The sequence below is a fragment of the Danio rerio genome, chromosome 17 (genome assembly GCF_049306965.1).
Source record: "Danio rerio strain Tuebingen ecotype United States chromosome 17, GRCz12tu, whole genome shotgun sequence".
Classification (NCBI taxonomy): Eukaryota; Metazoa; Chordata; class Actinopteri; order Cypriniformes; family Danionidae; genus Danio; species Danio rerio.
Window position 1 is genome coordinate 21110237 of NC_133192.1, and position 15437 is coordinate 21125673.

Below are 15437 nucleotides of genomic sequence, written 5' to 3' on the forward strand. Positions count from 1 at the left end.
AGGGAAATGAATGAACCGCCACAGCCAGACGTGCTAAAATCGTCACACAAGGGATGCACTTGGCAAACACAAAAACATGGTAATAAACACACAGAGGCGAACTTCGTCACGCACACATACAATCTGGCAGCAAGGGTCAAGGAAGTCCAACAAGTCTAGACTCCAGAAGTCGTCTCTGAGGACTCCTAAAAATCGAGCCGCAGAGTCTCTGGGAATGAGGAGGGAAGGGTTTTTGCCTTTCTATTACACAGCTTCAAACGGCTTCAAAGAGCTTGTGTGGGTCTGTGCGAAGGGTTGGGGGAGAACAGAGAACATATCACACACATGGAGTCTAGTTACATGTTTGGCCCTGTCAGATTGACATGGGTTTGGGGAGACGCTTTCATTCACAAAAATCTTCCTCCACTGTCAGGGAGGTTTGGAAAATTGTGGCTCCAGACCTCCAGGCCTCAAGAATTCTAGATTGATTAGTAGCCATCAAAGTTCCTTCATGCAATTTGATATGGTCATATATGTACCAGAAATAATCTACTATATTTTGCTGTAGTTATTGCAAATTAGTACATTAAACAAGAACTATCTAACCACTAGGGGGCGAATTGCAACAAAACCCCATTAAAGAATATTCCGACCAGAAACATGAGCAATAAACTGTAACATAAGGTGTTGCGTGTGTGCTTTGAACACTGGAATGCGAGCAGTCATTTATCATTTCAGAACTCAAACACGGTGAATCTTATAATGCAATGGCAGCCGCTGTGTCTGTTGGACAGATGTTTAGATCTGGATAAGATGCTGTTAGGATGCTGTTTACAAAGGGTCTCATAGCAACTCTAAGGACAAGTGTGGCTTGTGAGGTGTTAAATACATTATGAGCAGCAGAAGGGTGTTAAAAATTAGTTGAGAGTTTATACAATCCAGCATAGACATAAAGGGACAGTAGACAAAACCAAATTTATGTTTGAGTACATAACGCTTTTACAAACATGGTAATTGAATCATTCAGTAGTATTATTCTGGGGTAGTTCAATGGAACAGTTGTTAAGTATCAGATGTTTATATAATACACTGATATATAACACCATGAGATTTTCATACTGCATTTATGGAAAACATGATTTTACCATTGGAAATAACCATTTCCAATCACAGCATAATATTTGTCTGGTACACTTAAGGTGTATCAGAAGGTGATAGCAATGCACTTTAATATTTACCATTATCAAATGTCCAAAAAATATTACCATGGTCATTTCTGGAACATTTATTGTTGCCTTTACAAAAATGTGTTGATACTGCCAGACTTGCAGTAAAAGGATAACAAAAAATAGAATTAAAATGCATCACAGAGATGGAATTTTTGTTTCATAGCCAACATCTAAGAGCCAACATCTTAAAAACATAACAATGCCAATAATGACTGTAGGCTATATTCTCACTGTGGGTATATCAAATCATATTTAATCTCATACTCGCACCTGTGCAGCAGTAAGGGTCGGAGGCCAAATTCTTTGCAACCGCCCAGGTGTTCTGATGTCATGCTGACCCATTGGAGCCCAGGTGTACAGTTGATCCTTCTGTAAGTGTGTGCAACAGAAACAGAGAGCTGACATTAAAAGAGCTGATGATGGTAAGACACTTTTAAAAAAAGCATACAAGAATCTAAAATTAGCCTCTAGTTCCTGGGGCTTCTTTCTTGATTAAACAGCAAGACAAAAAGTATATTTGGAGGCAACACTGTGTGTGTAGAGGGACCTCTGCTGGTAGACTGAAAGAAAAACAGCATTGACCAAATGGGAGCAATGCACAGCATTGTCTTGCTGACACTACCAGCATGCTCAAACATACAATCTGAAAGGCTATTCGTGAGGCTGTCCATTCACATCAGTGGGGGTTTGCTTAGGCATGCAGTGAACATGTCATTCGGTTAAGACATGCTGCAGTGTTGCACTGCATGATTGTTCATATTTCAAAGGTAAAGGCTACCAACCGGGTATAACAAGGTTGTATATAATTTACATTTTTTCCTGGTTAATATCTGATTGCAAATGAGCAAACGTAGTTTCTTTACATAAATGTACTTTTAATATGTAAATCTGGATGAGTCTCTTATGTTGCACAGTCAAAATTCTATAATTTTCTTTTATGGCAAAATTCATTAGTATATTAAGTAAAGGTCATGTGCAGAGGTGCCCAGACTCCTTCATATAAAGAGCCAAAAACTAAATATTATGAGCCATGGGCTGAAGGTAAATATACCAAACTATATTAAAGTTGCCATGGTTAATTTCCTAATTCATGTCATTATATATATATATATATATATATATATATATATATATATATATATATATATATATATATATATATATATATATAAACATTACTTTAAATTGTTTCAACTAATGCAGTGTAACTTTTGAAATGATAACTTATTGGAATTAAAAACATAACATTGATCAGTGGAGTTCAATGCTGAATACACTAGTCAAGCAGAACCTGCCTTTGCCTTGATTTGCTCACCAAAGTCTCTGCAATGTCCTTTATTTATAAGGTGACAGTATGTACATTTAAACAAAATCTGATAAATTTAACAATATTTTATTTAAACACTTAATTTTAAGTTGGCTTTTACAATAAAACTAAAGGTTACTGTACATCAGTTTTGAAATGACAATCTCTAAACCATCCCAATCATTCCACTTCTCTTCTCAGATGGGATGGTGGGCCAAATCAAAGGTTACCATGGGCCAACTTTGGTCCGCAGGCCCTAGTTTGGGCATCTCTGTTCTAAAGACATTTTGTAAATGTCCAACTGTAAATATATCAAAATTTATGATTAGTATATGCATTGCTGAGGGCTTCATATTGACAACGTTAAAGGGTAATTTTCTAAATATTTTTTTTATTATTATTATTATTATTTTTTACATTTTTTGAACCCTCAGTTTTTATGACTGAATCTAAATAGTTGTATCTTTTATCCAGATATTGTTAAACCGTATAGCTTATCAATGGAAAGCTTTTATTTAGCTTTTAGGTTTTGTAAATATCTAATAAAAAAAATTACATTCATGACAGGTTTTATGGTGCAGTGTCACATCTGTAAAACTGTGTAAATCCGAGTGCATCTGTGTTTGATGAGCGTATACAGTAAAATGTGTTTTATATGGTAGTCCCAAATTAGAAAGTTAGAAAAATTAAGTAAATACATTTACATAGATTCTAAAGAAATTTAACTGTCATGACAGACAGACAGACAGACAGACAGACAGACAGACAGATAGACAGATAGATAGATAGATAGATAGATAGATAGATAGATAGATAGATAGATAGATAGATAGATAGATAGATAGATAGATAGATAGACAACATACATGGTTAGACAGTGATGGTGAATGAAATAATGAATCCGTCTCTAGACAATGATCCATAATAACAATAGGCTACTGCTCTCTATGCCTCATTGAAACCACAGGCAATGAAATCACAGTATTAAGTCATGCTCTGCCATCACAAAAGGGCCATTGTGGTTTTAAAAATAAAGATTTATTTACTCACAACTTTGTTTAGACTTTTTTGAGTATTAAATCTGCTCCTTTACACACAATGAAATTAAATGTTATTAAATGAGATTTTAAACACTTTTTTAAGGTTTCTCTTCAAGAGGCAACACAACAAAATGACGGCTAGCTAATATTAGCATGCGGTTTCAACCTCGGCCACCAGGTGTCACTTTCAGCAAGTCAAATGTAATAGGCTGTCGTAATTATTTGCCCTTGAATAAAAATAAGGATGAAAAGGTTTTACACACCCCAATCAAGAAAAGAAATCAGGTAGCATATGCTTCAAATGCATTTGATACCATGTAAAAAAAGTGTGTTTCTTTAAATAGTTGCTTTATCTAAAGTCTATCAAATCTCTCTTCACATTATTTATCAAAAGAATAATTTTGAGTTCTTTTTTTGAGTTGTAAACAGACCATCTTTAGTCCGAGCTCAGCTGTAATTCACTGTCTAAATAGAAACTGAAGACTAGAACAAAACAGAACAGAAAACATTAAGACATATTTTATTACATTATGGAAAGGGAGAAATTAAATGATGGCAACCAGTTAGATAAGGGTCAAGGGTAAATTCAGAGAAATCAAACTGCTGGGTAAGAATAATAAAATAATAAGGGGCAATTAAATCAGTCAACAGACATGTACTGAGGTGTCTTTGAAATAATACTCTGGAACTGAAAGATATTTTTACTTCATGCAAATCTTGTGAGTGATGCATAATATGTTTCGTCTGCAGATGATTATTAATACAGCACCACCTCATTTACATTCTCATTTGCACAATAAATTGAAGAGGTCTAATTTCCACTGTCATTAAGAGCCATTATTTGGCTTTCAGCCTGACAGGGCTAAATCACATGAGTCAAACTAGTCTATAATGTTGTTTTTGCTAGCACAAATAGTGTAAAACATCCCAAATGATGTGCTACATATGGATGGGTGACAGAAATTAATTTATATAGTATGTGTGTGTGTGAAAAAAACACAAATAGACAGCAGCATAGAATAAAAAAAAACAGCTAATGAATTCAGTCTTTTCTACCTTCAGAAACAAACACAAGCATGGGACAGCAACAAAAACCACGTGACCCATATTACATAATCCGGTCAGATGGCTTATGCATGCAGATGTGTCCATTTAAGCACACACAAGCACAGCATGTATGCATGTTTGTGAAAGTAGTCTGTAAATACATATAACCATAGACCATATAATGTGTGTTCACACTGCTGAAGCATGTTAGGAGGTGTGTGTATGTGTGCAGTAACATAGAAGGGAGGATAGGGAGAGTTACAGAAGCAATGTTAAACGTTCATCTGTTGAGACACAAATCTGCTTTGGCTGGAGGAGCAAAGGGGAAAAAAAGAGACTCGTTCTGTTTAGGTCACATGGGGTGGCCAAACAGAAACAGGCTGTACATTCATATATTGCATTACAACATTGAACCAAGAATCCCAACATGCTAAGCAGGATACAAAGATATTTAATTTTCACTATTCCTCACTATTTTGTTGTGCATATGATGATAAAAAAAAAACAATGTACATTGCTTCCTCTGTATCAAACGGCACAAAGTTACCCTGCTGAGCTCATCTCACATCTGCTCGGGCAGAATCAACTCTGTAGGTTGTTCAGAAAAGTGATAAAAAATGTGTGAAATCTGGCACAGTTTTAGTAACACTCATCAACAGCTTTTCTGTTTCTTCCTAATGCAATTCAGTGCTGAGCCCACAGACAAAACCTGCACTAAATTTTGTATGGTTTCAGATTTGAATAATCATGGGAACAAATCAAAATTATAATCAGGAAGGATACATTTAGGTTCCTGCTCAGAAATTGTATTAGTTTAAATAATGCATTATTAAAATGTTCTTAATGTAATTTGTAATAAATTTATATAATAATCAATGTGAACAATTTGGCAACCCTTTGGTATGAAAAGACATGTGGCAGGCTGTGAAAAAACAAGAGGTGATTTTTAATAAATTATACATTATCACTTTAAGTGGGTCAAGATGTAGGTTACTTTTTTTTTCTCCAACAGAACATTAAAGGTGCAGTAGGTGATTGTCTTCAGAAACATTATTTTTTTGTTGTGCTGGTTGAAATTCTCTTCATATTCCAAAAGTAATTATAAAAGTAAATGATCTAAATGTATTTATATGTATTTTTATATTCTGGCTAAGAATAATTTTCATCTAATTAAAGTTTGTCAGGCTGACAATTCTCATAATTCTGATAAGTAGCCAAAACTGTCTGTCAACAAATGTAGATTTGTACATCTGCGCAGGAGTTCACGCAGATCTGCTGCTTGTGCGCACACGCATTCACTTGCACACGAGAGAGGGAGAGCGGTAAAAACAAATGCTGGATCAAAACTTTATAAAAACCTGAATCAATATTGGAGTTACTTTTGCACGCTGGAGGAAGGACAACACCATGGCTGAAGTATTTCTTTTAGACAGGTAATGTTATGTTTAAAACTCATTTAGTCACACAATGCTTATCTAGATTGTGTTGTGTTATGAATGGGTTATATGCACAGAAGTGTCCACTGAAATCCTCTGGTGAAAGATTGATGTGTCTACTTTCTGTTTCATAAGGTATCTTTTACAGAATCGATAATGTAGATTTTTATTTAGTTTAATAACAAAACATAAGTAAACAGTGCTATTTCGCCTAGCCTGCTTTACTGAGGTGAAGTTGGCTGTATATTCACATTCGTTCATTGTTGAACAATGACAACCTGTGACACGCACCTTATATTGTTTATCATGCTACCAGGGCTTGACATTAACTTTTTTGATTACCAGCCACTGTGGCTAGCAGTTTCCCAATGTTACTAGCCACTCACTATTTTCACTATCATCAATTTTGTTGTTTGGGAAAATATATTTTATATGCATAAATTTGACTTTGGCATGTTAAAATTACTTATATAGATGTTGTGGTATTTCCAAATTCCTCCTCGTTAATTTAAGTTTTTTTGTGTGTGTGTTGTGACCTTGCGCAATGAGCATGAGCAAATAGGCTTTCATAGTGTCGCATTGCAATAGTTTTATTTCACATCTCTCAGTTTATATTCACTTTTTTGGGCTCAACACTAAGGATTTACCATTTTCTTTCTCTGGCCACATTAAACTAGTTATTTCCTTGCCACAAATTTTAAATAATGTGTCAAAACAAGCTAAATATGACTTATTATTCAACATTAAAAAACAATTAAAAAAATATTCCCATGTATCTAAAACATACACAGTAGTCTGTCCAGGCTACAGATCCCAGATCACCAGTTAACTATAGATAAATGGAAAGTTAATCTTCTATTAAAGCAATGTAATTGTAAAGGATAATAATTTAACCACATTAACAAAAATAACTGCAAGAACAAGAAAGCTGGTGAAAACCATTCTGTTAATGTTAGGCATATTAATAATCTGTTCGAGGTATGGTTAAAGCGAAAGTGGCAACTTGCGTAAGGAAAGGGGACACGGGAGCTTTAAAACACTCTCTCGCATCAGATCAGCTGCATGTATGACACTGTCACCAGTAAGTGAGGATTTCCGAGTGCCTGATCATCCTCTAATTCGGTATTCCCTGCTTTCTTTTGCTCGTGCAAACACTTATCAGTCGTGCTGCTTCTCAAAATCTACCCGCGGGTTGGCTGGTGTTAATGTCAAGCCCTGCATGCTACTATGAATATGTGGTCGGAAATAGCATGCAAGTTTGGTTTAGTAATAAGTGTAATTCCTGCACCCTGATGGCCAACCACTAAGCATACAGTATCGCTTTAGGACAAAGCATATAGAGAGTGAGACCAGCAGTCTTTGGACGTTTGAAATATTGCTCAATATGACAAGTTTTGCTTGCTACATAACTGAAATTGTGCTAGATATAATACAGTTTGTATTTGGAATTGTAGTATTATAAAGTACTATGAACTGTTCGAACTGGCAAATGACATGATCTAGTGGATTGTCCACTGTCATCTTTATTTTGCATGTTCATGATATCAGGTGACATTGCTTTGGACGGCAGGGCTGGAACTGTGTTTCAAAGATATTATACTAACCAGTAAGCATTTTAGCAGATCACCTACTGCACATTTAAAGGACATTTTTAGCAGAAAACTTGAACCTACTGGTGATTCATAGAATACAAAACAAACTGCTACAAGCACATCGAGAGAGAGAAAAAAAAAACATACAGGTAAAACTTATATTAATATCCTTGACTTAATTCCTATCCATGGCTCCTGTTACTAAATTACAATCTTTGGAAACTCATAATAAAGTATAATGACGTATATGTGAGCATTTACAAATTAATTAATTAAGCTACTAATTTAGTTTTGTCTGTAGTCTCAAAAAGTGACACACAGTTACATGGAAGACTGTAATTTCAGCTAAACAACTTCTTTATCATTAGACTGAATAAAAAAAATCACCTATAACTTTAAAAACTTTAGAGTGGGCAAATGAACAACACATTTGACATTTTGGGTGAACTTCTTAAATCAAGAAACAACTAGATGGTCATACATTAAAAGTGGGCTTATCTGTGACGTCACTTCCTGTGGATGGCTCCCTGATGCAGTCACTGAAGGGCTGTAAAATCCCCAGATCCAGAATACGAGAACAGAATCTCTCGATGTCCTGCATAGCGCTGTCATCTTCAGATGAGCTCCACTGTAAGAAACACCTCTCCAATAGAGAGCTACCTGCAGGAGTCCAATTGAAAGACACACAGAGGTGGAAAACATTTGAGAGTGAAAACAGCTGCGATTGATTTTAACTGCTTAGGGTCTCTTGTTGTTGGTGTCTGACCCTGTTTAAAGTAGCTGGAAGGTGATGCTTTGAGCCAGAAAGCAAATAAAGTGGAAACTGTGTCATTTCATTTGGTGAATTCATGCGTGTACTGTATGTGTGTGTTTTTCTAAAAGGAGAATTTCTCCACCCTGAGCCTGAAGATACAGTTTGACATCCTCTCTCTCATTTATCAGATGGACACAAACTCAATAGCTCATCCTCTGGTACAGAGGCAGAATTCTGGGTAGCATTGATTAGTTGGAGAAAAAAAGGATATTTACAAAACACGACTCTTAATTTCTTGTTATATATTCCATTTCAAACACACAGAAAAAAGTATTCGTGGATGAACAGAATCTGAATGTTTTCAGATTTTTAATAATTGACCAAGAAGCAATGTTAAAAACCTGCTAATGCTTTCAAGAACAACTAGTTATAGTGCTCAGCATAATTGAGTGTACCCTATTGTAGGGTAATATTTGTATCCATTTCTCAGTGAGTGTAGGCATTGTATTTTGGTGCATTTAAACAAAACAGATTTGTTAAACAGATATATTTATTAAAATAATATTTTAGTCACCAAACATATTTAGAAACTGAAAGATAATACAATTAATACAATTCAAGCAAAATATGGCAAAAAGAAAAAAAAATGACAACATACAAAAATTCAACTAAACTTTTTAAATTTTTTTGCTTCTCCTGATTTTTCCTCTTCTTAAAATTTGTATTTAATATTTTTCTATAACATAGAAATTTGGGTGTATTAGTTTTTGGACTGTTATCGTAAGTTAGTTTGTCAGATAAGCTCCAAATTTGGCTTTAGTGCTGACTAATATAATGTATATGCACAAATATAATATTGTATAGCTTCCTATTAAAAAAATAATTAAAAAGATGGGTTTGTGAGGCGTGTACTTATATATGCTGAACACTATACATGCAGTACAATCAAGATTTTCTGGCCCCAAATAAGTAATATAATTTCAGCATAATGATTTTCTTGAAACACTTTGTTATACAATTGTGCGTTGGACCTTATAACATTTGGTTCAATTAACATTTGATGTTTCTGTATCTTCAAGGCTTTGTAAACACATTTGGATATACTCTAAATAGCTACAGTATGTAGGTAGGAAGTAAAACCAAAACAAAATGTGTTCAATAGTGTCCATATCTTCTTTTTTATTTATATTTTAATCTTAACATCTGGTCTATCCTAGTGTCAGCTTCATAAACAGTTTGTAAAAAGCAGATCATTTGCATAAACCATGTAAAAAATGTGTGTGTGTGTGGGTGTGTTGTTACACAAGTGTGTATTTTAGTGACTTCCTGTGGCACTCCGACTCAATGAGGCAGAAGCCAGAGCTTTCTTTGCCAGTAGCTAATGTGAGTCTGTGTGTGTTTCTGTGGGACTATGTGTGTGTGTATGCATATTTGAGAGCCAGATTTTATATATTTTTTGACTGCTCACTGAACCTTGAGGAGAGTGAAGTAGAATAAAGAACAGAAAAAAAGAGGGATTTATGTCATGTTGTAGCAACGCACTTTGATACTTATCTCCTCATATGACATGGAATTATACATCTTAGCCATTCATGAGATCAGAGATTAAAAAAAAACCTTCTTTGACCATGATTTTGCTAAATATGTATTGCCAAGGTATGTTCTGTTATGCTCAGAAAAAATTCTGGGCTTTTGTAACCCAACATCAGGTCAAATATGGACGAACTCATTCGATTTAAATAACCCTTTGCTAAGCCTGCCCTTCATAGGTTTCTGTTGTTACGCCTGTCAAGCTTCCATGCCTGGCACGTCTATTACAATATGTATGTGCCAGTGTCAGACATTCCCAGGGATATAGTTGGTCGTTTTGGTGAACAGGTGGTATATTTGAGAAAGCCAGACAAAAAAGGACTGCAGTATGCATTACAGGAGTATATTCACGACTTAATACGCAACGGATTAGAAAATAATTCAATCAAGATTGAAGCTAGGTTAGCCTAGCTGCCTCATTGGCTGAAAATTCAACAGCTTAATTCATGCACAGCAGGATAGGTGAAATTTAAAAATAATCTAATAATTACAAATTAAATCGTGATTGCTCTTTTTTAGCAAAAAAGCCTGAAAGACTAATTGTTGTGCAATGAAATATAGCGTTACTAACCAACGTGGAAACATGCACCAATTTAATCTCCAAAAGACAAACGAAAACATAGATAAATTGTAGCTCTGACATGGATAAGAAGGATATAAATTACTGAAAAACAGCAGCGGGTGAAGTATATTGATCACAACTGTTCAATTTGTGATCATATCTCTGTTTTGTTCTGTTGATATGTCATTTCAAATATCCGTAGCTTGAAACAGATGGAAATATGACTGGATTGTGCTTGCTCTTACAGCTATTGTGAGGGCTTAAACGGAGCAGTGTTCATAATATCGAGTGAAAAAATGAAAAAGACAGCTGTGAAACATAACTTGCTTTGTATTTTTGTAGGAAACACAGTTAAGACCTTTTTACAGTCAGAGGTGTGTGAGTTATTGCTGTTTATCAATGAATGTGTCAGGAATATTAAAACCAACTTAACTCCACTCTTTAAGCACCCCTCACACAGCTTAATCCACACTGGCATTTCTCCCCTTTGGTTTAAGGTTCTGGAAAGGGAAAACAAATTCCACCCCTCAATCCAAACCTTTAGGTCACCAGGTATCAGACTTGCACAATCCATATGTGCAACGATTTGGCTTGTTTTCCTCACTCAAAAGCTTGACAGACCTCCTGCGCCTAGCTATGGTTGCTAAGCCACAATTGATGTGTGGCGGTTTTCGGGTATGGCTTAGCGAAGGGTCAATTGAAACTTTAACTCAGGTCTCAAACTTGATTCCTGGAGGCCCGCAGCTCTGCACAGTTTTGCCCTAACCCGAATCAAACACAGCTGATCCAAATAATAAAGGTGTTCAAGACTACTAGAGACCATTAAGCAGGTGTGAGTTGGAGGTGGAGCCTATGCAGAGCTGCGGCCCTCCAGGAACTGAGTTTGAGACCTTTGCTTTAACTCAAAGTTGGGTTTGTCAATATTTGACTCAGTGTTGGTTAAACACAACCCAGCATTTTTTTAGAGTGTAGCATTGCTTTGTTAGTCTAGACACAACTTTACTGTAAAACAAACTGAATGAAAAATGTTATTGAGATCAAATGAAAATTATATTATTTATAAGAATTCAAGATCCTACCCCAGCCCAAACCTAAACCTTAAACCTCAGAGGTCTAAATAAGGGGTACACTCTGATCCTGTGATCCAATGTTGATAATAAAAACTCACCTGCTTGTAGGTTTCTAGCAGTCTTTACTCTTCAGGATCAGACATGTCCACCTCTGTGTTATAGGATTGTTGTTTCGGGACCAATAGTAATAATAATACTGCAAACTGTCTCCAATTTTTGTCAAGTATTAGAGATCATTATTGTGTTCAGATTTGAATCAATGCAAAATTTGGACAAAAGCTGACAGATTGACTCACCTGAAAACACATCTGGAAAAGTGGATGTTGTTTGCCTGGATCTATCAGTCTGGAAGCCACTCTCTATAAGTTCAGACTGATCATGTATGACCTCACACCATTCCTCATGGCAGCCCACTGGACCTGCAATGCTACAGGATCGCTGCCTTCGTGCTCTCCAGCTTCCGGCTCGGTACGGCCCTTGACCTGTTCCAAACTCTAAGCCAACCTTGCGAGGACACATAGGGCTTGGCGAAGGAGTAGTGAATGGAGATATTATGGGTGAGGTGAGCTGTCTGGTGGTTGTTTTAACATAAGAAGTCTGTATTGTGGGATAAGGTTTAACCCCAAGGTTTGCACTGGAGGTTCTACGAGGTCGCGACCCAGAGCCTAAAAAGTTCTCTGAGGACCACTGTGTCATAGATGCAGCACTGCTTTTCCTTCTCGGTTGGGTGGAAAAACCCCTGTCTACCTCTTCTACTGGACCATCACCATCTACGTTCAGCTCTACACTACTAATGCTCTTCTGTGGAACAAAAATGACCCGGTTGATTTTGGACATGTGATTGCTCGAATTCAGACCAACTTCAAGGCTCTGAGTCAGACTATTGCTATCATAATGACACTCTTCAAGAGGAGATGATAAAGATGAACTCTCCAAGATCTCTTCAGCACTCTCGTAAGAAGTGGATGTTCCTGTATTGTCCTGAAAACTGTAGTTACTTGTTGAATGAGTAAAAGCTCTTGCATCCTGGACACTATTTGTCTCTGGTACAGCATCCTGAATACTGTAGTCACTAGACAAACTGGACAAGTGGTCAGCTTTATTTGGAATATCAGCAACTTTCCCATCTGATTCTATCTTTAATTTTGATGTGATCACCCCTCCTGTTGTATCCCCACTACATATCAGATTGAGATATTTGCTGTCAGAAGCACCTTCTAACTTTTCCGGTTCACCCTCACAAGCAAGACTACCTCTTGTAGGACCGTGAGTGACTTCAACATGGCCTTCGAACCCGACTTGTCTCTCCTTGTCCTCAGAGTGACAGTTTTGCCTCTCATCAACTCCCTCCATCTGTCTGATGGTTCTCTGGATGTCCGACAGCAGATCTTGAGCCTCGGCAGCTGAATGATAGCTGCAGAGGTCTGTATCTGACCCCGATCCCTCAGTCTCTCTTTCAACATCATCTTCAGTGGTGTCCAGAGTCGACTGCCTACTTTCAGCCGTGAGTTGCTTAGAGTCAGGCATGCAACTCTCATCACCAGATATTCCACCATTACTGTTGCCATTTGCATCAGCAGGCTTAATCCTAATCCCACCATCCAGTACATCCTCTTTGGACAACACTTTCCGGGAGAGGCCCTTACGGATGCGGATGTTGGAAAACACAGAACCTTTGGAACCCTCCGATTTGGATTTCTTCTTGCCTGATTCGGCAGATGATTTACTTTTCTTAATCTTTTTGACATGGTCCTCAGTGCCTGCTCCGTTCCCCTCACCTTCTGCTCCTGTCGTGACAGTGGGCTTCTTCTGTTTTGCCTCCTGGTTTCCCATGATCCTCAGAAGGCGAACACCTTTAGCGATCAGGCCATGCTGGGAACGTGTGCGCTCAGATTGACTTTCTCGTTCTCTCTTCTCCTCTCTCTCCCTCTCAGTGCTCCCTTGCACTTTCTCCCCCTCCCTCAGTAATCCCTCTCTCTCTCTCTTCACCGCCAGCAGCAGCTGCTGTGATGATGCTGGCTGTGACGCTGTATCTGAGGACTGTCTGTGAGACAGCTCCCCCTGCCTCCCAATGCCTCTCACTTTCTCTAGCTCGCCTATTTGCTCCGCCAGGTCACATAATGGGCTGCTGGAGGAGCGGACCAACTGAGCATGTGCAGCGTGGCCTTGTAAGGGCGAGGATGGCTGTTGTTTCTGATGTAATACTGACTGCTGTTGCTCACGTAATAACTGTTGCTGTTGTCTTCTGATGAGATTTGACAGGCTGCTCTTCCTGCGCTCTTTTGCTCTCTCTCTGAAGGGAGAGGAGTGGAAACTCTCTCGAAGGACAGGTAACTGCATCTCAATTGTCTGAATGGTCTGCATCTTGATTCCTGCTATTGTGGCCTAAGGGATGGACACAAATAAATTTAAACTGAGAAAAGGTGTTGTGTTAGACCTAAAAGTTACTATACAACATTGTTACTTTTAATAGAAAGTTAGAAGTTGGATGCCTATTTCTATTCATTCATCAATTTCCTTCAGCTTAGTCCCTTTATTCATCAGGGGTTCGCCACAGCGACTTATCAAGCATATGTTATCCAGCATGTTTTCCACAGCGGATACTCTTCCAGCTGCAACCCAGTACTGGGAAACATCCATACACACTAATTCACACACATACACTATGGCCAATTTCTGTTATTAAATTCACCTATACCGCCTTATCTTTGGACTGAAGGGGAAATTGGAGCACCCAGAGGAAACCCATGCCAACACACGGAGAACATGCAAACTCCATAGAGAAATGCCAACTAACCCAGCTGGGACTCAAACCAGCGACCTTCTTGCTGTGAGACGACAGTGCTAATAACTGAGCCACCATGTCGCCTGCCTATTTCTAGTTGTTATGCATTAGAAAAGTAAATTAAGTCTTAATTACATAAAGCACATAAAATATTGGTTATAAATCAAATAACCCACAACACTGACCACTCCATTTACATAAACAAAATATTGCAAAGGTAACATTTTATGTAATACTAATCAAAATCTATATATTTTATCTCCTTTCTGTCTAATCCAGGCAAATCTCCACACCGAATGTCTGAAAATAGCTCAGAAATTTAATTTGTGTGTGACAGAAACAGTGCGCCCAAGCAGCGTCATGTGAGCTTAAAGACTGGTCTCATAATCTAATGTACAACTGTGGCCAGCAGGCTTGAAATCAGCGTTATCCTCCAACCTTGTGGCATCAGACACATACCCATGAGCTTTCAACAGATTTATCCAATATTCATTTTTTATCTAGTACTCTGCTTCTGTCTATGCCTGCTGAAAATATGACATTTTTATATGAGATAAGTACTGAACAAATCTTTATAAATCATGCAGTCAAGTATTTTCTTAAAAGATAGATATACACTGAAAACATAAAAACCACTAAACATAGTATTTATGTTCAGTTGTCTAAAAATAAACATTCGATAAAGCGTGAAACGTTTGATTCGTCTTGTCACACACAGATAGTATTTTAGATATATTCCTGACATCAGTTTGTTGTGTAGAAGCTCTGATTTGCCGCTGGAAGATTAGTCTAGAAGGTCACTATTAATCCAAATCAATCTGACCTGGATCAAGAATGAACAGGAGACCCGTCTAATAAGGTAGAAAAGATTCAAAAAACAAGTAGTGGAAGAAAATATACTTGCCTGGATGGAGTCCAGTGATCTGAAGGAACAAGTATGTGTTTGTGACTTTCGCTGGGCCGCTCCTCTTTCCAGATCACATGAATAATGTCATCACATGGCCTTTCTTCCTATTAAATTCTGCCAATAGCAACGGATGCAACTTC

At 37.4% G+C, this 15437-nt stretch overlaps 1 protein-coding gene across 2 annotated transcripts in view; it reads right to left on the bottom strand.

Moving 5' to 3' along the window:
- Positions 1-15337, bottom strand: part of fmn2a (formin 2a) — an 80049-nt gene extending 64712 nt beyond the window's left edge. For both annotated transcript variants that reach the window (XM_021467387.3, XM_001333025.9), the window contains exons 1-4: positions 15295-15337; positions 11902-13990; positions 8111-8289; positions 1479-1577 (exon numbers count right to left, since the gene is read on the bottom strand). In XM_021467387.3, the coding sequence (XP_021323062.2) occupies positions 1479-1577; positions 8111-8289; positions 11902-13969 (2346 nt within the window). In that variant the 5' untranslated portion in view covers positions 13970-13990; positions 15295-15337. The remainder of the gene's footprint in view (positions 1-1478; positions 1578-8110; positions 8290-11901; positions 13991-15294) is intronic.
- Positions 15338-15437: the final 100 nt, after the last annotated feature.